Source organism: Schistocerca cancellata, chromosome 8 (genome assembly GCF_023864275.1).
Source record: "Schistocerca cancellata isolate TAMUIC-IGC-003103 chromosome 8, iqSchCanc2.1, whole genome shotgun sequence".
NCBI classification, from domain to species: domain Eukaryota; kingdom Metazoa; phylum Arthropoda; class Insecta; order Orthoptera; family Acrididae; genus Schistocerca; species Schistocerca cancellata.
This window is the reverse complement of record NC_064633.1, coordinates 4,426,067-4,447,484: the sequence shown is the minus strand read 5'-3', so window position 1 is coordinate 4,447,484 and position 21,418 is coordinate 4,426,067. Positions and strand designations below refer to the sequence as shown.

The window sequence follows — 21,418 nt, the reverse complement described above, 5'->3', positions numbered from 1 at the left end:
TGCTGGTACTGCACATCTGACCTATTAAGAGGAGCCCTACAATTCTCCATCCAATAGCAGATGTCGAGAAATTCGTATCTGATACCACTGCAGAATCGTCTGAGCCTGTGGTTTAGAACTTCCACTGAGCACCATATCACAGGATTGCAATTGATCCTGCGTGCCTTTACCAAATCAGCCATCCACTGAAAGGCACAGGATCACCTCATATCCCAAGAAGCAGGCGTCATTCGTGCCCACATGTGCCACTATTTGCAGCCAGTTGCCCTCAGTTCACTTGATAGACGCCGCCAGGGCCTCCTTCATGTCTCAGGTGAACTCTGACAATCTGACACAATGAATCCTGCAGGGCTGTCCATAAATCCGTAAGAGTACGACGGGTGGAGATCTCTTCTGAACAGCACGTTGCATGGCATCCCAGCTATGCTCAATATGTTCATGTCTGGGGAGTTTGGTGGCCAGTGGAAGTGTTTAAACCCAGAAGAGTGTTCTTGGAGCCACTCTGTAGCCATTCTGGGCGTGTGGGGTGTTGCATTGTCCTGCTGGAGTTGTCGAAGTCCGTCGGAATGCACAATGGAAATGAATGGATACAGGTGATCAGACAGGATGTTTACGTATCACCTGTCAGAGACGTATCTCGACGCATCAGGGGTCTCATATCACTCCAACTGCACACTCCTCACAGCATTACAGAGCCTCCACCAGCTTGAACAGTCCCCTGCTGATATACTGTGACCATGGATTCATGTGGTTGTCTCCATACCCGTACACGTCCATCCGCTCGATACAATTCGAAACGGACTCGTCCGACAAGGCAATATGTTTCCAGTCATCAAAAGTCCAATGTCGGTGTTGACAAGCCCAGGCGAACCGTAAAGCTTTGCAGTCATCAAGGGTACACGAGCGGGCCTTCGGTTCTGAAAGCCCATATCGATGATGTTTCGTTGAATGGTTCGCACGCTGACACTTTTGATGGCCCGGCATTGAAATTTGTAGCAATTTGCGGAAGGATTGCACTTCCGTTACGTTAATCGCTTCTCTTCAGTCATCGTTGGTCCCGTTCTTGCATGATCTTTTTCTAGTCGCATCGATGTCGGAGATTTGGTGTTTCACCGGATTCCTAATATTCACGGTACACTCGTGAAATGGTCGTACGGGAAACTCCCCACTTCATCGCAGCCTCGGAGATATTGTGTCCCATGGCTCGTGAGTCAACTAAAACACCACGTTCAGACTGACTTAAATCTTGATAACCTGCCATTGTTGCAGCAGTAACCGATCCAACAACTGTGCCAGACACTTGTTGTCTTACATAGGCGTTGCCGACCGCAGCGCTATATTCTGCCTGCTTACATATCTCTGTATTTACCAACTTAGTGAAGATTAAATGTACTTCATTTACGCAGAGAAGAGGGACGTTAGTCGTCTTTTCCTCGAGTTTTAGAAAATTTTGTGGCAGTTTTCGGCCATCATGTTGGCAATAGTCTCACCCTACAATTTTCGAGAGACTGGAAGGAATTTTTTATGGCACTTGGGAACAGAGTTTCGAGCGGCGCGGACGCTGACGAAGGAAGACGGAAGCTGCTGGCCAGCTGTGGCCACTTGCGCCTTCTGCTGTATCGGAACAGAAGTGAGATTTCGCAATTCGCAGTAGCGCAATCTCGAATGTGGGTCGTTCGCTTTTCATATGTTTGAACGTGCAGGATAAGTTGTTGACTGAACTCCAGTTACAATTTAATTTCCTTAATCTTGCATCAGAGAGCGGAACGGGTAAGGACATGTTAGCACTGTTGCTTCCACGCAGTCTTCCTTCCATCGGGCCCTCTCACGTTGTAAAGCTCATCCAGTTGCGTAAACTAAATCGAAGATCAATTGATTTGTTGTTTTCAGTGTCAAATTTTGTTTAATATTTGCGTAATTTAAGAGGAACATCGGATTCAGCGAAAAGCAGATTAATTGCTGTTTCCATTGTCAACGTTGATTTAATACTTGCTTAAGTTAAGCGAGAAACCAGATTATGGTAAGGTCAGAGTTATTGTAACTAATCTGTTTCATAAAAAGTAAAACTAAATAAAATGCTGTTAAACGCAAATAACTTTTTGATTCATAATTTCCAACTTTAAAATAAATGAAAAATTTTGTTGGAAACAGTTCTGGTTTCCATTACGATACCCGTAACTTTTCCCACAGCTTTCTTGGTGTGATACGATAAAAACAACCTGGTTTACTACCACGTTGTGCTCTTCTGTGTCGGTGTTGTCCTTCGTGCCAGATTTTAGCTTTTCGTTTCACTACCCTTAGCAGAAGCAGCCTGAGTATACACGCTCTACCAAGCATTTAGAATTGTAATTTGACACGTCCCCCCTTCCACAGTTTCTCACGGGTCTTACGTCACATCTCCTGCACTCGTGCAGTACAGTAACACCAGGTGATCAAAAAGTCAGTATAAATTTGAAAACTGAATAAACCACGGAATAATGTAGATAAAGAGGTAAAAATTGACACACATGCTTGGAATGACATGAGGTTTTATTAGAACCACAAGAAAAAAAAATTCACAAAATGCCCAACAGATGCCGTTGGACAGAAAAGCGTCAGTGACTGCGCATGACAATCGTGTATAAAAGGAGCTGTAATGAGATAGAGAAGACTCGCACACGCTCAGTGAACATTCGCGCGCCGGAGATCATCGCCATCAGTATCTCGTGTGTGTGCCTTCGTTTGTGTTTAGTGTTCTTTCGCCGTCACGCCACCACTGTTCACGTGTGCCGTCGCCGTCATCCATGTTATGTGCGCCGTGTCAACAGGTTTTAGTGTTTTTTCTTGTCCAGCGTGAACGGCTTCATGTATCTTGTTTTTGTGTCTACAGTTTTTACTCGCCATTTTTATTGTATTATCTGTCACTACTTTCTGTCATTTATTGTACCACTCGCGGCTGAAGAGCAGCGTACTATGTGCTGATAGCCCACCTTTGTTCAAGCTGTTTAAAATGTCAATAAAGAAGAAAAAAACAAGAGAGAGAGAGAATCAGATGCGCCAGCAGTCGCAGCATGTGGACGTTACCTGAAAAGGCGATTTTAGTGAAGCTGTATCATCAGAATGGGGAATGTGCTAGTTCAGCGTTACGATCCTATCGCCATAGGAAGGAGATTCGAACGGGTAAAGGTCCGTTGACAAATGCAGCTGTGGCGAGAATGATTTCGAAGTTCGAAGCCACGGGTTGTTTAGACGATAGACCCCGTAGTGGCCGACCGAGCACAAGGCGTAATGCTGCTGAGACAGTTCAGGAAGAAATGGAGACTGTAGTGGGTTCGTCTATGCACGGCGAAGTCAGCGCTCGTGCAGTCGCACGTCGCACCGGCATTCCATACACTACTGTTTGGTTGACACTGAGGCGTACCTCCGATGCTATCCGTACAAAATCCATCGGCATGATGAACTGTTACATGGAGATTTAGTGAAGCGGAGGGCATTTGCGGTGTGGGCGTTTCAAAAGATGGCGGAAGATGACGATTGGTTGAGTAACGTGTTGTGGACCGACGAAGCCCACAACTGCAGAATTTGGGCTACCGAAAATCCTAGAACTGTCGTGGAAACTCCATTGCACGACGAGAAAGTCACGGTATGGGTTGGATTTATCACATCTACCGTTATCGGGCCTTTCTTCTTCGAGGAAATGCGTGATTCTGGTTTTGTTACTGCTACTGTGACGGGTGAGAGATACGCCGACATGTTACAGAATCGCATCATCCCCGGCCTGGCTGATAAACACCTGCTGGAACGTACGATGTTTATCCAGGATGGCGCTCCACCCCATATTGCTAGACGCTTGAAAGATATCCTGCGCGCGTCGTTTGGTGATGATAGTGTGCTCAGCCGCCACTTTCGTCATGCTTGGCCTCCCAGGTCCTCATACCTCAGTCCGTGCGATTATTGGCTTTGGGGTTACCTGAAGTCGCAAGTGTATCGTGATCGACCGACACCTCTAGGATGCTGAAAGACAACATCCGACACCAATGCATCACCATAACTCTGGACATGCTTTACAGTGCTGTTTACAACATTATTCCTCGACTACAGCTATTGTTGAGGAATGACGGTTGACATGTTGAGCATTTCCTGTAAAGAACATCTTTGCTTTGTCTTACTTCTTTATGATAATTATTGCTATTCTGATCAGATGAAGCGCCATCTGTAGGACATTTTTTGAACTTTTGTATTTTTTTGGTTCTAATAAAACCCCATGTCATTCCAAGCATGTGTGTCAATTTGTACCTCTATATGTACATTATTCCGTGATTTATTCAGTTTTCAAATTTATACTGACTTTTTTATCACCTGGTATAAGTTCACATATATATTCAGTGATAAATACGGATACTATCTTCAAAATGTGTTGCGTATACAGATAATATTAAAGAAGTAATCAATTACAACGTCAAAACTGATGCCGAAATTTGACTGCGTGAATAGTGAAAAGGTAGTAAGCGAAAAATATTTGATCTCAATATTTTGTAGGTGCCATCAGGAAGCAAAAGTTTCCAAAAGGTGTTAAATTATGTGTAAAAATTTCTGAAAGTCGCTAAGTACTCTCATTCTCGAACACTGGTGAACATGGTCTGTGTAATTTGCACACTGTAGTTACGCTGCCGCAAGACATACACAGTTTTGAACTGGAATACGTGACCTGTCGATTTGATCCTTTAGAGTACAATTGCACTTCTTAGTGAGTAGATTATCACATCATCTTAATTATTTAAGTTCGGTCATTAATTATATGAAAAACTGAAAATCAAATTCTTATTGCTCCTGGATGTCTTTATATAATCGACATGTAACTGGAATGGGTGATGAAGTAAGAGATTTAGAAGTTTACTGATATGGGTTCTATACCACCCGCAATGTAAAGCTGGTTCACGTATGCTATGTGACCATGCGGTGAAACAGTATTCTCCAAGCTGTAACTGGCCTTTTATTTTTATGAGATTTCAATAACAAGCAAATACACGCACTTGAGATTCAAGCAAACACATAAAACGCCTTCAGAATCCGAGAAATTTTACATTTATTTTAAATTTGTGTTCATTTTCTCAGTTTGAGAATCTGATAACTTTCTCTAGGACTCGTGCTAATATTACTGGTGATGTGCAGCATCCTTCTTTCTGACTATTCTGATGAAGTCTAATGGAAGCCATAGGAATGAGTTACATATTTTCAGTATACTAAATCAGTTTTCCGAGAGCTGTTGGTACAGATGTTTTAGAAACCGAGGCGAAATCTTTCTCGAAATCAATGAACGTCTGATAGTTCATGTTGGTTACCTTGCACTATATTTTATGACTTCCAAACGTCCATTGTGCTCTATCCTCTTCTAAGCTCAGCGTTTTCTCTTTTGACTCATTGAAATGTAATGTTTTACACTGCTATGTGACAAATCACAAGAAAATTTTTCACCTAATGCATAGAACGCAAACAGATCTAAAGTTTCTTAAGTCATTTTTGCCTCTTTTTTTTCTTTCCACCAACCATTTTGACTTTTGCAATTGTTTCTAGCGTATTTCATATTTTCACGTTTCTCAGCCACGTAATGGTCTAGGATAGAAATCTGCTTTTATTGGACATTTGGACGTTTCTTTGGAAATCATTGTCTCTTTTGTACTTGCTTTTTAGACCACGCCAAGGGCGTCTCCAATGGTAGCAAAATAGGAAAAATAGTGTTCTCCATTTTGAAATTGGATATTTTACGAGGGTGTGCTGAGAAATAATGCCTCCAATTATGTGAAAACTCTTAAAGCTTTCTAAATTACACAAACGATATTAATATTTATTTCTCAAGACTTTCAGCCTGGCGACGAACAAGTTTCTCCCAACGAGATACCATTTTGTTGATATTGTCAGCGTAGAATGATTGGCTTTGTTGACAGAGCTACAACCTCACCTCTGCTTGCACCACTTCATCACTATCAAAGTGAAGTCCTCGAAGATGTCTTTTAAGTTTTGGAAACAGATGAAAATCGGATGGGACGAAGTAGGGTCTATATAGAGGATGATCGATGTCAGTCAATCCAAGGCGTCAGATTATTGCAAATGTCGCAGCACAAATGAGTGGTGCAGCACTAAGTTTCTGTCCATGAGTGGACGAACTCGTCGAATTCATGCTTTCATATTTCTGAGGGTCTCGTAGTATTTTGTACAGTGGTACCTGTAGGCATGAATTTCACGTGCACCACACCTTTAAGATCCCAGATCATTGTTAGCGTGACTTTGCCTGCTGATGGCACGATCTTGAACTTTTGTTGGTGTCAGCCATACTTTGCGGAGAAAATCCATTGACGGTCCCTTGTATCCGGGGTCAAAATGGTGAACCCAGCTTTTATCATATGTCACAGTGTTGTTAAGGAACCCGTCGCCCTCATCGTCTAAACGCAAAAGGAATAGTTGGTGGATATGCAGTCTCGCCTACTTGACGTCAGGAGTGAGCAGTCGAGGCACCCATCGTGCACACTGTTTCCTCTATCGCAGTTCTACAGCGATGGCCTGTACGAGCTCTCGTGATATGGCACCCTTTCCTGGGAGCTGTGTCTGTTTTATCCGATGATTTTCTCTGATGGTTTCATCAGTCCGATTCCACTGAGTCTCGTGGTTGCCGTATGTAGTCGTCCGCTCCGATCTCTGACACACACGTTGAGGCTAGAACCACCATTTCTTTCATTACCAGCTCGAACAACCCAATGTCGAACATTACTGAGGCCGATAGAGTTATCACCGTACACAGCTTTCGTTCTTCTATGTACACTACTGACCATTAAAATTGCTACACCACGAAGATGACGTGCTACAGGCGAGAAATTCAACCGACAGGAAGAAGATGCTGTGATATGCAAATGATTAGCTTTTCGGGGCATTCACACAAAGTTGGCGCCGGTGGCGACACCTACAATGTGCCGACATGAGGAAAGTTTCCAACCGATTTCTCATACACAAACAGCAGTTGACCGGCGTTGCCTGGTGAAACGTTGTTGTGATGCCTCGTGTAAGGAGGAGAAATGCGTACCATCACGTTTCCAACTTTGATAAAGGTCGGATTGTAGCATAGCGCGATTGCGGCTTATCGTATCGCGACATTGCTGCTCGCGTTGGTCGAGATCCAATGACTGTTAGCAGAATATGGAATCGGTGAGTTCAGGAGGGTAATACGGAACGCCGTGCTGGATCCCAGCGGCCTCGTATCACTAACAGTCGAGATGACAGCCATCTTATCCGCATGGCTGTACCGGATCATGCAGCCACGTCTGCATCCCTGAGTCAACAGATGGGGACGTTTGCAAGACAACAACCATTTGCACGAACAGTTCGACGACGTTTGCAGCAGCATGGACTATCAGCTCGGAGACCACGACTGTGGTTACCCTTCACGCTGCATCACAGACAGGAGCGCCTGCGATGGTGTACTCAACGACGAACCTGGTTCCAGGAATGGCAAAACGTCATTTTTTCGGGTGAATCCAGGTTCTGTTTGCAGCATCATGATGGTAGCATTCATGTTTGGTGACATCGCGCTGAACGCACATTGGAAGCATGTATTGGTCATCGCCATATTGGCGTATCACCCGGCGTGATGGTATGGGGTGCCATTGGTTACACGTCTCGGTCACCTCTTGTTCGCATTGACGGCACTTTGAACAGTGGACGTTACATTTCATATGTGTTACGACCCGTGGCTCTACCCTTCATTCGATCCCTGCGAAACCCTACATTTCAGCAGGATAATGCACGAGCGCATGTTGCAGGTCCTGTACGGGCCTTTCTGGATACAGAAAATGTTTGACTGCTGCCCTGGCCAGCACATTCTCCTGATCTCTCACCAGCTGAAAACGTCTGGTCAATGGAGGCCGAGCAACTGGCTCGTCACAATACGCCAGTCACTACTCTTGATGAACTGTGGTATCGTGTTGAAGCTGGATGGGCAGCTGTACCTGTACACGCCATCCAAGCTCTGTCTGACTCAATGCCCAGGCGTATCAAGGCCGTTATTACGGCCAGACGTGGTTGTTTTGGGTACTGATTTCTCATGATCTATGCACCCAAATTGCCTGAAAATGTAATCACATGTCAGTTCTAGTACAATATATTTGTCCAATGAATACCCGTTTATCATCTGCATTTCTTCCTGGTGTAGCAATTTTAATGGCCAGTAGTGTATTACAATGGATCGAACGTTTTCTGCGGTTAGAAACTCGATTACAGCAAACTGTTTCTTACACATTGTCACGTTACACGCCACCACGTCACACGCTACAATTAGTAGACCAATAGAGACAGTGGGTTGTAGCTTGCTTCAGTGAAGTGGTAAAGTCTGCCGAGTAACATGCATAACAAGAAATACCTCGAACGATATTGAAAACAGAAAAAAAATTGGAGACATTAATTTTCAGCACGCTCTCGTACTTTCATGCTGTTGCGATAACAAGCAAATATTCAGAGTTCAGTCTAAATCACAAATACAAAACGCCTTAAAAATTCAGGAAACTTACACTTATGATTCAGCGCAAGTTGTTACACAGAACCCACCTGGAAACGGAGACTTCCCACCGGCGGCTGAGCGTAGGGCACTCCCTTGAAGCTGATGTAGGGCGTGCCCAGCACGCTGGTGACCACGGCGCCCCGGAGCGTGCCCTGCTGCACCGTCACGAGCACGTCCTGGGCCTGGACACACCAAACCACGCGTCTGTCACTCACACGCATCTAGGCCACAACCCTCCACCAAGTACACACTGCTCAGGGGGACGTACGGCCTTCCAGTACTGTGAGCGCCTAGCATAGCTATACAGCAGTGCTACACAGAAAAACTGTCGGTTTCAAAAGTATCAAATCAACACGTGAGCAGAACGCGGTTTACTCCTGTTTTTACTGGCGGGACATAGGCGTGCTGGCCGATTTTGCAACTCAACAGCCTGTAGGTCCAATTCCAAACAGTTTGTGTTCCGTACGCTAGATGTTAGCATAGCCCTACAAACCTCTCAAAAATGAGATCGACAGGAAGTGGAAAATGGATAAGCAGGGATGGCTAGAGGACAAATGTAAGGATGTAGAGGTTTATCTCACTAGGGATAAAATAGATACTGCCTATAGGAAAATTAAAGAGACCTTTGGAGAAAGGAGAAGCACTTGCATGAATATCAAGAGCTTTGATGGAAACCCGGTTCTAAGCAAAGAAGGGAAAGCAGAAAGGTGGAAGGAGTATATGGAGGGTCTATACAGGGGCGATGTTCTTGAGGATAATATTATGGAAATGGAAGAGGAAGTAGATGAAAATGAAATGGGAGATACGATACTGCGTGAAGAGTTTGAAAGAGCACTGAAAGACCTAAGTCGAAACAAGGCCCCGGGAGTAGACAACATTCCATTAGAACTAATGACAGCCTTGGGAGAGCCAGTTCTGACAAAACTCTACCAACTGGTGAGCAAAATGTATGAGACAGGCAAGATACCCTCAGCCTTCAAGAAGAATATAATCCCAAAGAAAACAGGCGTTGACAGATGTGAAAATTACCGAAATATCAGTTTAATAAGTCACGACTGCAAAATACTAACGCGAATTCTTCACAGACGAATGGAAAAACCGGTAGAAGCTGACCTCGGGGAAGATCAGTTTGGATTCCGTAGAAATGTTGGCACACATGAGGCAATACTGACTCTACAACTTATTTTAGAAGCTAGATTAAGAAAAGGCAAATCTATGTTTCTAGCATTTGTAGACTTAGAGAAAGCTTTCGACAATGTTGACTGAAATACTCTCTTTCAAATTCTGAAGGTAGAAGGGGTAAAATGCAGGGAGCGAAAGGCTATTTACAATTTGTAGAGAAACCAAATGGCAGTTATAAGAGTTAAGGGGCATGAAAGGGAAGCAGCGGTTGGGAAGGGAGTGAGACAGGGTTGTAGCCTGTCCCCGATGTTATTCAATCTGTATATTGAGCAAGCAGTGAAGGAAACAAAAGAAAAATTCGGAGTAGGTATTAAAATCCATGGAGAAAAAATAGAAACTTTAAGGTTCGCCGATGACATTATAATTCTGTCGGAGACAGCAAAGGACTTGGAAGAGCAGTTGAATGGAATGGACAGTGTCTTGAAACGAGGATATAAAATGAACATCAACAAAAGCAAAACGAGGATAATGGAATGTAGTCGAATTAAATCAGGTGATGCTGAGGGAATTAGATTAGGAAATAAGACACTTGAAGTAGTGTCGAAGTAGAGAGGATATAAAATGTAGACTGACAATGGCAAGGAAAGCGTTTCTGAAGGAGAAATTTGTTAACATCGAGTATAGATTTAAGTGTCAGGACGTCATTTCTGAAAGTATTTGTATGGAGTGTAGCCATGTATGGAAGTGAAACATGGACGATAAATAGTTTGGACAAGAAGAGAATAGAAGCTTTCGAAATGTGATGCTATAGTAGAATGCTGAAGATTAGATGGGTATATCACATAACTAATGAGGAGGTACTGAATAGGATTGGGGAGAAGAGTAGTTTGTGGCACAACTTGACCAGAAGAAGGGATCAGTTGATAGGATATGTTCCGAGGCATCAAGGGATCACCAGTTTAGCATTGGAGTGCAGCATGGAGGGTAAAAATCGTAGAGGGAGACCAAGAGATGAATACACTAAGCAGATTCAGAAGGATGTAGGCTGCAGTAGGTACTGGGAGATGAAGAGGCTTGCACAGGATAGAGTAGCATGGAGAGCTGCATCAAACCAGTCTCAGGACTGAAGACCACAGCAGCAGCAGCATATACAAACTTATGCTAATTTTGATAAAACAGCAAGACAGTTCCCACGCAATATTCAATTATAAAGAAAAATGTGATTGGGACTTAACAGTGCCTTCAGGTCCAGTCCATTGACTTCACAAGTTGAGGTTGGATCGTCTTTTTGTTGTTTCTCTTTGATGTTCATAGCATTTTCTGTTTCAGAGACTTTTAATAATAAAAACATACCCTTACTGAGGATAGTACTCTGTTTCCTTTAAAAAAAAAAAAAAAAAACAGTAGACAACGCGCGACTAGTGCAACATTTATGAACTTAGTGTGATTTTATGCTTACATGGATATGGTGTCTGTTCCCTTGGACATGTCCGAAAAAACACACACCATTGATGACCTGCAGCCGTCTAGAACGAAATCAAGATTATATATTAATACCTTCAGCTGCTGACGGGTAGAGACACTAGGAATGTAGTGTGTGGACATATAAGGTGAGAATGTGGGTCTCGCGGGAGGCGTGCGCGAGATAGTCCCCGCAGTCGCGCTATCCTCTGTGCCATCGGTGGCTCAGGTAAAGAAAAAAAAGAGAGACAGAGAGAGAGAGAGAGAGAAAGATGGATACAGCGTCTGCAGTGTAAGCAGGAGATCCACGGTTCGAGCCCCGGTCGGGCCACACATTTTCACAGCTGTGGGGACCGGGCGTGAGTCGTGCTTCGGTAGCTCAGATGGTAGAGCACTTGCCCGCGAAAGGCAAAGGTCCCGAGTTTGAGACAGGGTCTGGCACACAGTTTTAATCTGCCAGGAAGTTTCATATCAGTGCGCACTCCGCTGCAGAGTGAAAATCTCATTCTGCAACTGTACAATCTTTTTCTCTGATTGCATTTACAGACATCAGATTTCTGCTCAGTTCAGGAACATACACAACATATTTTGGAACACAGTTATCTCCTATAAAGTTTCCTGTTGCAACTATTTTCATTGATCCACCTTGTTTGGCAACTTTCACAATACTATCATAATGTCTCACATTTGTTAACTTGTCCACTTCATTACACAAATGTCCTGTACATGCGCTATCAACAACCATGACCATATCTTCTTTCTCATTGGCTTATTGTGAAATCTTTTCTTTGCTAGATTCGTATGCAATGTGTGCAGAGTGTTCTATCTTCTTTTCGCCATCAATGTCTTGTTTCTTGTTTTCTTGAGGGACTAGATCTTCTATGTCTTAAAAAGTGCAAAATGATGTTCTTTCGCTGTCTTTGTTCTTAAAATAACAATCTTCTTCTTTGTGGTTAGTCTTTTTGCAATGAGGACAGGGCTTGAAAGATCTCAGTTTTGGTTCTTGAATTTTATTTTTATTTTTAAAGTAACACTCTTCTTCTTTGTGATTATTCCTCTTGCGTATGGAGCAATGTTCTTTCTTCTTAGGCTTCTTTCAGTCTCTTGCAAAATGTCCACGACAACCACAATTTTTACAAATTATATCTTTTATTTTATTTTTGGTAAACCCAACATCAAAGGCAATACTCTCTTCTTGATTATTGTTTTTCAGTCGTTCCTCTTCTCTTATAAGCCTTGCAGTTAGATTTTCCATAGTCTTCTCACCATTGGGTGACGAATCCAATGCTGGAGAAAAGTGTTTGTATTCTTCTGGCAAAATAGACAATATCTTGGGTATGATCATAATATTTGTCATCTTTTCTGACTGGAGACGATTCAGTTCAAATACTATATTCTGTAGTGCACTTATATTACTAGCTATGTATCTGGTTTTATCGTACTTGAAACTATAAAATTCTTGAAGCAGCTGCTGAGTTCTTTGAGACGCATCTCTTTTATAAATTGCTTTAAGTTTATCATACATTGTCTTGGAAGTTTCACAACACAGTACATGTGGCTTTACCTTTTTATCAATTGTTCTCATTATAAAATGTTTTTCCTTGCTGTCCATTTTCTGCCATTTTTTCTGTTTTTCTAAAGTTTTGCAATTTTCCAGTGTTTCAGCTCCATCCACAATATTACACAGGTCTTGAGGATTAAATAGTATTCTAATTTCAGCATTCCACAGATTGAATGTACTACTAACTTTAAGCACTTGTATATCACGAAATTCTTCGTTTTCCTGAAACATCTTTAACTGTTTTTTTTTTTCCTTATCCATACTTTCTATTTTTAGCTTTTCTATTTTCTTATTGCTCTGGGCCCATAACCTGCTGTGATTTTTATCTTAACTTTATTGTAACTTTATGTGAATGTAATAACACACATACATAGACACAAAGAAAAAAAACACTATACATACTTGTTATGTTGCTATGTCAACCTACCTTACAGATAATTTTATTTTTATATAAACTCTTAGATGTTAAGAACTATTACATTAAAAAAAAGAGCACACACGGTAAACATTGTATTTTACTCGTTCCGCACCTTTCAACAGAAATCACTTTAGTTTTTTATTAACATTTAACAACAATTAAATGATCATGAATGATTGCGTTTGCTATGAGGGAAAAGGAGGGTTGATCTTACAATTACTGTCAGCAATTACGGCTGCTAAAATGTCCGTGATTTTTATAGTTCGCCACTCAAAGATATTATAGCAAGGACTATAGTCCATTACTATACTTCGATACAGTGAATCAAACTTCGTACGCTTTTACTTTCACAAAGCTAAGTGTCCAGTTCCGTTTTTATATTCAGTTGAACTTCCCTTCGTATAGTCTACAGATCCTATTATCGGTTATTCGGCATGGAATATAATTTAATACTGAGCGCTACTTTATCTCGCGCGCACAATTCCTCAGATATTCCTAGTCTGCGACCTTACGGCAAAAGTCTGTCCTGTATAAATTGACTATAGTCAGTTTCCTTGCGGTTTAACAAAAGTGCCCCGATCGCTTCCATACTAAACTACACGGAAAAGCCAGCTATATCGCACGCCGCATCTACGTAGACTTATTCAGAGCGCAGAAAACAAGACAAGAGAACTAAAAATACCCGCGCATGGTTTATATAGCAGAATTTAGAAACAAAAGTAGCCGCGTTTAACCCTCTATGATTGCTCTGAAGCGCTACTTTACTGCGGGCGTTATTCTGATGAGAGATTATACATCGATAATTTTAATTAAAACTTTTTCGATGCTATTAATTATTTCCGATATCGTCGTTCACCTCTCCCATATATGAGAATAAGCCTGATAATATTGTTCTCAATTAAAAGAGCGGTTACAGCTGCCATCGGCTATGACTTCAGGTTATGGCCGGCAGTGACTGAAGGAATTCTGACGGCCCAATGGTACGTCAGAGACGTCCTGCCTCTCGTGCGACAGTGCTGTGGTGCTGCTCCATACATAGCATGTCAGTCTACAACTTGTCTGCGTGATGTTGAGATACTAGTGTGGCCAGCAAGATCCCCAGATCTTTCCCAGATAGAACGTTAATTGTAGGATCAGCTCGGACGTTACCTACGTATCCAGGATATCAAGCACTAGTAACAACTGTTGTAGGCCAGCTTGATCAGGAAAGAATGCAACGGTTTTACGACAACCTTCCCAATCGAATGAGATGCATACATCCAGATCATTAGGAGTGCAACGTCACAGTGACAAGTGGTCTCATACTGCCAAGTTCTCTCTAAATTGACTCGATTTTGTAAGCACTGAAATAACATTTCATATCCCCTCAACCCATAAAATTTCATTTTGTTTCCTCCTCCCTTTCCGGGTGCTTCACTTATTTTCATAAGGTAGAGATATAGACATCATTTAAGGCTGCATAGCTACCTACCTTTTTGAAGTAATTCACCTCATAGTTGAATCATTGTGTTCCAAAGACTTGTAGGTCACTGACAGGTAACAGAACGTAAACGGCAGCACCTGTAAATCTAGCTGCAAATCTGCGTCACTGGTTAAAGCAACAAGTATGTGTACGACAAATATTGGTGGCAGTAGTATATAGTGTGAAACAACACTACACCCTCATAGCAGGCAGCAAAGGGAACCAGACGAATATTTGTTAGAATCGTCCCCAAAATCCTATAAGGGGACGAAAAAAAGTTCAGATACCAAACAATTAAATAATGCGACGTGATGGATCTGACTGACGACCATGCTTATATTTTAGACATCTGACGGAGAGAACCTGCAAAACCTAACAAATAAACTTCTCACTACAGCAAACTTCCCGCCATGTTGGATTCACAGGAGGAAAGAACGAGGAAAACCTGCTTTGCTACAGTGAAACATCAATGTGTCCAGGACATATGGAGGAAATTAAACTTTCCGTACAAGTAAATCTTTTGCGCTTGTTTTCTAAAAAAACTAATATTCTCTTCACTGAAAGAATGATTTTACTAGAGACAGGTCCAGTGCAGGGGTACCTATGTGGCTAATACCCTGGCTACTGACCTGCTGCTGCTGAAATTGAGACGGGACAAAGGATCACCGTGCGCTCTTTGCGCTTACCACCACAACAAGCAATAAAACAAGAGGCTCTCAAAGATAGAATAATTCCGCGACCATCTCTCCTATTAGAAGCCTTCAGTTTTTTTATGAAGCTTATCCTCTACTTGCCAGAGTGGTCGAGTTGTACAGACCCTCGAGACATCTCAGGAGCTATGTATCCTCAATACAGACAACCATACACATTTCAAAACTTCTACTGTGTCATCCTGAGCCATTTCTATTCCGTGGAAAATTACAGATGAATTTCATTACAGTCACCACTCCCCACTCCCATCCACCACATGGAGACCACACACGGAGCAATCAACATGTGTGATCAGGAGAGGAAAGTGGACCCTGTGTTTGCTGTTTCTGAACAGCGAGACATCGACAAAGAACAGGTGGAACATCATGCTGCTGACATATGCATCCTAAAGTCCTCATGTCATCTGAGGAAACAGCTTGTATCTTGGAAGTGGTCAGTTCGCTCCAAAGTATGCGCCACGCGTGAAATGAAATGTGTGAATGTCATATTTGAGCTGGGAGTCCCCTCTTCTGGAGTTCCGCCGCCTGGTGTAAGTCTATTTATTTAAAGCCACTTCGGTGGCTTGCATGCCGATGATGATCATGAGACGATGATGAGAACAACATAACAGCCAGCCCCTGAGTGGAGAAAATCTCCGATACAGCTGGGAATCGAAGCCGGGCCCCTCGCATGACCAGTCGGCTACTTGAGTGGAGTCACGCATGAGACAAAGACTCCTGCAACCTGACCTGAACTATCCTCCACGTTTACCGCAAAGTACAGGATTTATTAGTTTACGTATAACTCACGAAGCTTGTGGGGTTTCTAATTAAATGTATTGAAGGATTCGTCGTAAATATTGGTGGCTGCTCAGCTGCGAACTGCACTAGCCACTGAAAAAAATGGTTTTTGCATATTTAGATTTCCAAGTGGCCCTTAACGAAGAAAAAGATGGGCCGGGAAGACAACAGGGAACCAGGATCGGGCATTCAATTGTGTATTGTAAGTACAAGTCAATAAAAACCGTTACAAACACAAAAAGAACCGTACACAGATGCGTTTCCTACCCCAGTCATAAACTGTACTGAAGCAGTTTGTCTCAAATGTTTTCTATTCCTGAGATATTTTCGCAATTGGAGAATAATATTCATTGTGATGTATTTATTCCTCATTATCGTAAACATAGACACAAAAACTGAATAACCCTTAATTTTTTCTATTGGTACGGTAGGACGAGTGGTAATTAAAGTAGTTTTATAGGCCTATATGATTAGTCACTGTTAGGGAACCTGCACAAGCAACATTAACCGTTAACAAATAAAGTTTTGACCACGACTCAACAAACAACAAATTTACAAACTACCACGCAAGTTCCGAGCCTACATTTCTGTAGCCATGTAATATGACGTTTCAGTTTTTCTGTTATATGAAAAAGGGTAGTCTAAATGTCTCTGCATCCGTTACTTATTGGTCGGTGTACCTCATACACGCAATATCAAGTATTTTATAAGAAATATTGTAAAAAATTGAGTGAATAGGTTAACCGCCCACAACGTGAAAGTTGCTGAATCTTCAGAGTTGGGGAAAACACGGCGCTCTATACAGCCTGTTATACAGGAGGCTCTGCAAAATTTAGATATCGATATCAGCATAAATACCCACAGCTTTTTGGCAGCAATGGACAGGTCGCGAGACTACAGTGCAGGAGTGGAATAAAATATTACGGCAGTTGTTTCTGGACTCTGTTAAGCATTCCACATTGCCTATCCTACAAGAGTATAGACAGCGATTGGGAGGATGACCAGTAAATGCACTCGTCCAGCTATAGCAGCCGGGCGGAAAGCGGGTTGTCTCCGAACAACACACGGAGACACTGCCCAGACTCCAGCACTGCATTTTGCTGTGGCTGCTGCCATTTCCAGCTAGGATCCTGCATTTACCGTGCCACCCAAATAAAATGAAAAGTTTAATGCGAAAACCTAAAAATCGCCATTCATTGTTACTACTAAGTAATATTCAAACACACATTAAAAAAAATTTCCATCACCTCTGTTCCGAGAGGTCCGGAATCTGTACAGAAAATTGGAATAGAGATCAACATAAACATCATCTCCGCCCTTTTTAATGCTCATGAAAACGATACATTGCATTTTGTACCACAACACAGAGAGGCCTTCAGAGGTGGTGGTCCAGATTGCTGTACACACCGATACCTCTAATACCCAGTAGCACGTCCTTTTGCATTGATGCATGCCTGTATTCGTCGTGGCATACTATCCACAATTTCATCAAGGCACTGTTGATCCAGATTGTCCCACTCCTCCACGGTGATTCGACGTAGATTCCTCAGAGTGGTTGGTAGGTCACGTCGTCCATAAACAGCCCTTTTAAACCTATCCCAGGCATGTTCGATAGGGGTCATGTCTGAAGAACATGCTGGCCACTCTGGTCGAGCGATGTTGTTACCCTGAAGGAAGTCATTCACAAGATGTGCATGATGGGGGCGCGAATTGTCGTCCATGAAGACGAATGCCTCGCCAATATTCTGCACATACGGTTGCGCCATCGGTCGGAGGATGGCAATCACGTATCGTACAGCCGGTACGGCGCCTTCCATGACCACCAGCGACTTAAGTCGGCCCCACATAATGCCACCCCAAAACAGCAGGGAACCTTCACCTTGCTGCACTCACTGGGCAATTTGTCTAAGGCGTTCAGCCTGACCGGGTTGCCTCCAAACACGTCTCCGACGATTGTCTGGTTCAAGGCATATGCGACGCTCATCGGTGAAGAGAAGGTGTTGCCAGTCCTGAGCGGTCCATTCGGCACGTTGTTGGGCCCATCTGTACCGCGCTGCATGGTGTCGTGGTTGTAAAGATGGACTTCGCCGTGGACGTCGGGAGTGAAGTCGCGCATCATGCAGCCTATTGCGCACAGTTTGAGTCGTAACACTAGGTCCTGTGGCTGCACGAAAAGCATTATTCAACATGGTGGCGTTGCTGTCAGGGTTCCTCTTAGCCACAATCCGTAGGTAGCGGTCATCCACTGCAGTAGTAGACCTTGGGCGGCCTGAGTGAGGCATGTCATCCACAGTTCCTGTCACTATGTATCTCCTCCATGTCCGAACAACATCGCTTTGGTTCACTCCGAGACGCCTGGGCACTTCCCTTGTTGATATCCTTCCTGGCACAAAGTAACAATGCGAACGCGATCGAACCGTCGTGTTAACCGTTATTGTTGAACTACAGACAACATGAGCCGTGTACCTCCTTCCTGGTGGAATGACTGGAACTGATCGGCTGTCGGACCCCTCCGTCTGAAAGGCGCTGCTCATGCATGGTTGTTTACAACTTTGGGCGGGTTTAGTGACATCTCTGAACAGTCAAAGGGACTGCGTCTGCTATCCAATACCCACAGTCATCGTCTATCTTCAGAAGTTCTGGGAACCGGGGTGAAGCAAAACTGTTTTTGATGTGTTTATGTTTACTACAGCGTAGCGCTCCCGCCGGCTACACTGTGAAAATTGCGCAATCGTTTATCTCAGAACGACGGAAGTAAATACTCAACTATCTCAGATTAGTAAGTTTCTTGTGTTACTTACGCCTTATCGGTGTTGTAAGAGGTTTATCGTATCTGAAAGAACAGCAGTGACATTTTTATCATGTACACTCCTGGAAATGGAAAAAAGAACACATTGACACCGGTGTGTCAGACCCACCATACTTGCTCCGGACACTGCGAGAGGGCTGTACAAGCAATGATCACACGCACGGCACAGCGGACACACCAGGAACCGCGGTGTTGGCCGTCGAATGGCGCTAGCTGCGCAGCATTTGTGCAACGCCGCCGTCAGTGTCAGCCAGTTTGCCGTGGCATACGGAGCTCCATCGCAGTCTTTAACACTGGTAGCATGCCGCGACAGCGTGGACGTGAACCGTATGTGCAGTTGACGGACTTTGAGCGAGGGCGTATAGTGGGCATGCGGGAGGCCGGGTGGACGTACCGCCGAATTGCTCAACACGTGGGGCGTGAGGTCTCCACAGTACATCGATGTTGTCGCCAGTGGTCGGCGGAAGGTGCACGTGCCCGTCGACCTGGGACCGGACCGCAGCGACGCACGGATGCACGCCAAGACCGTAGGATCCTACGCAGTGCCGTAGGGGACCGCACCGCCACTTCCCAGCAAATTAGGGACACTGTTGCTCCTGGGGTATCGGCGAGGACCATTAGCAACCGTCTCCATGAAGCTGGGCTACGGTCCCGCACACCGTTAGGCCGTCTTCCGCTCACGCCCCAACATCGTGCAGCCCGCCTCCAGTGGTGTCGCGACAGGCGTGAATGGAGGGACGAATGGATATGTGTCGTCTTCAGCGATGAGAGTCGCTTCTGCCTTGGTGCCAATGATGGTCGTATGCGTGTTTGGCGCCGTGCAGATGAGCGCCACAATCAGGACTGCATACGACCGAGGCACACAGGGCCAACACCCGGCATCATGGTGTGGGGAGCGATCTCCTACACTGGCCGTACACCACTGGTGATCGTCGAGGGGACACTGAATAGTGCACGGTACATCCAAACCGTCATCGAACCCATCGTTCTACCATTCCTAGACCGGCAAGGGAACTTGCTGTTCCAACAGGACAATGCACGTCCGCATGTATCCCGTGCCACCCAACGTGCTCTAGAAGGTGTAAGTCAACTACCCTGGCCAGCAAGATCTCCGGATCTGTCCCCCATTGAGCATGTTTGGGACTGGATGAAGCGTCGTCTCACGCGGTCTGCACGTCCAGCACGAACGCTGGTCCAACTGAGGCGCCAGGTGGAAATGGCATGGCAAGCCGTTCCACAGGACTACATCCAGCATCTCTACGATCGTCTCCATGGGAGAATAGCAGCCTGCATTGCTGCGAAAGGTGGATATACACTGTACTAGTGCCGACATTGTGCATGCTCTGTTACCTGTGTCTATGTGCCTGTGGTTCTGTCCGTGTGATCATGTGATGTATCTGACCCCAGGAATGTGTCAATAAAGTTTCCCCTTCCTGGGACAATGAATTCACGGTGTTCTTATTTCAATTTCCAGGAGTGTATTATCGCGAGGTGCTGCACAGCGACGAGAGTGCTGGAGTAACGTTCATTAACAACCAATGCTGACTACTTTCAGAGAACGTACAGGAGTGGGAGAGAGCCCAAGACGAGGGTAACAAACGTGTGTTACACTGAAGAGCCAAAGAAACTACTACACCTGCCTAACATCGTATAGGGCCCCCGCGAGCACGCGGAAGTGCCGCAACATGTGGTGTGATAATAAAAGAAATTTAGAACTGAAGCGGTATTTTCAACCTCTGGTATAATGCTCAGTTGCGGATGTTCGTCCAACAGCATTGTTTGTTCACGATTGGTTTGAAGAACATTCTAGACAGTTCGAGCAGATGATTTGGCCACCCAGATCGCCCGACATGATTCCTATCGAACATTTATGGAATATAATCGAGGGATCAGTTCGAGCACAAAATCCTGCAGCGGCAACACTTTCGAAATGATGGACAGCTATAGAAGCATCATAGCTCAGTATTTCTGCAGGGGAACTTCCAACGACTTGTTGGGCATGTTGCGCCTGCTATCTTGCGCCCAGCACCGCAAACTGAAATATGGCCGTGAGCGTTCAGTGCCTCAGTTTATATAACATACGTGTGAATAAAATCATAGAGAATTTCAGAATGTTATCAGTTCACAGAAGGTTGCTGTAGTCTGTTGCTAACACCTAACGTGTACATTGTCCTGTTTCTGGTCAAACGCTTCCAACGTATTACCAACTGGCTGAATACGTAACGCTAGGATGACTGGACTTTGCTGAGAGAATGGCCGTTTTGGCAGTTCTGTTGTGCACGGTGGCCACTTCCTGGGACAACAGGAGGTGAGAATGAGGCTGTTACGTTCAAACTCAGTGGAGTAGACAGAGATACTGCCTGTCTCAAGCCTCGTGCAAACTCCGACCTTACCAGGAAACTTGACACTTGACAAATTCTTTTCTTGGGGGGGGGGGGGGGGGGTGAGCGTGCCTAACACGACAGCTGGAATAATAGCAACTTGCCAGGAGCCAGTGTAGGAGACTCTCTCGAGCTATTCGAGGTGTAAAGATCGGGTTGGTACAAGAGCCCACTCACAGTCGGTCAGTGT

The 21,418-nt window shown here is 44.2% G+C and overlaps 1 protein-coding gene across 1 annotated transcript in view; it reads right to left on the bottom strand.

The window, feature by feature from the left end:
* Nucleotides 1-21,418, bottom strand: part of LOC126094747 (carboxylesterase 4A-like) — a 136,274-nt gene that overhangs the window by 102,596 nt on the left and 12,260 nt on the right. Inside the window, exon 2 of the mRNA XM_049909297.1 lies at nt 8,572-8,706. Within this exon, the coding sequence (XP_049765254.1) occupies nt 8,572-8,706 (135 nt within the window). The remainder of the gene's footprint in view (nt 1-8,571; nt 8,707-21,418) is intronic.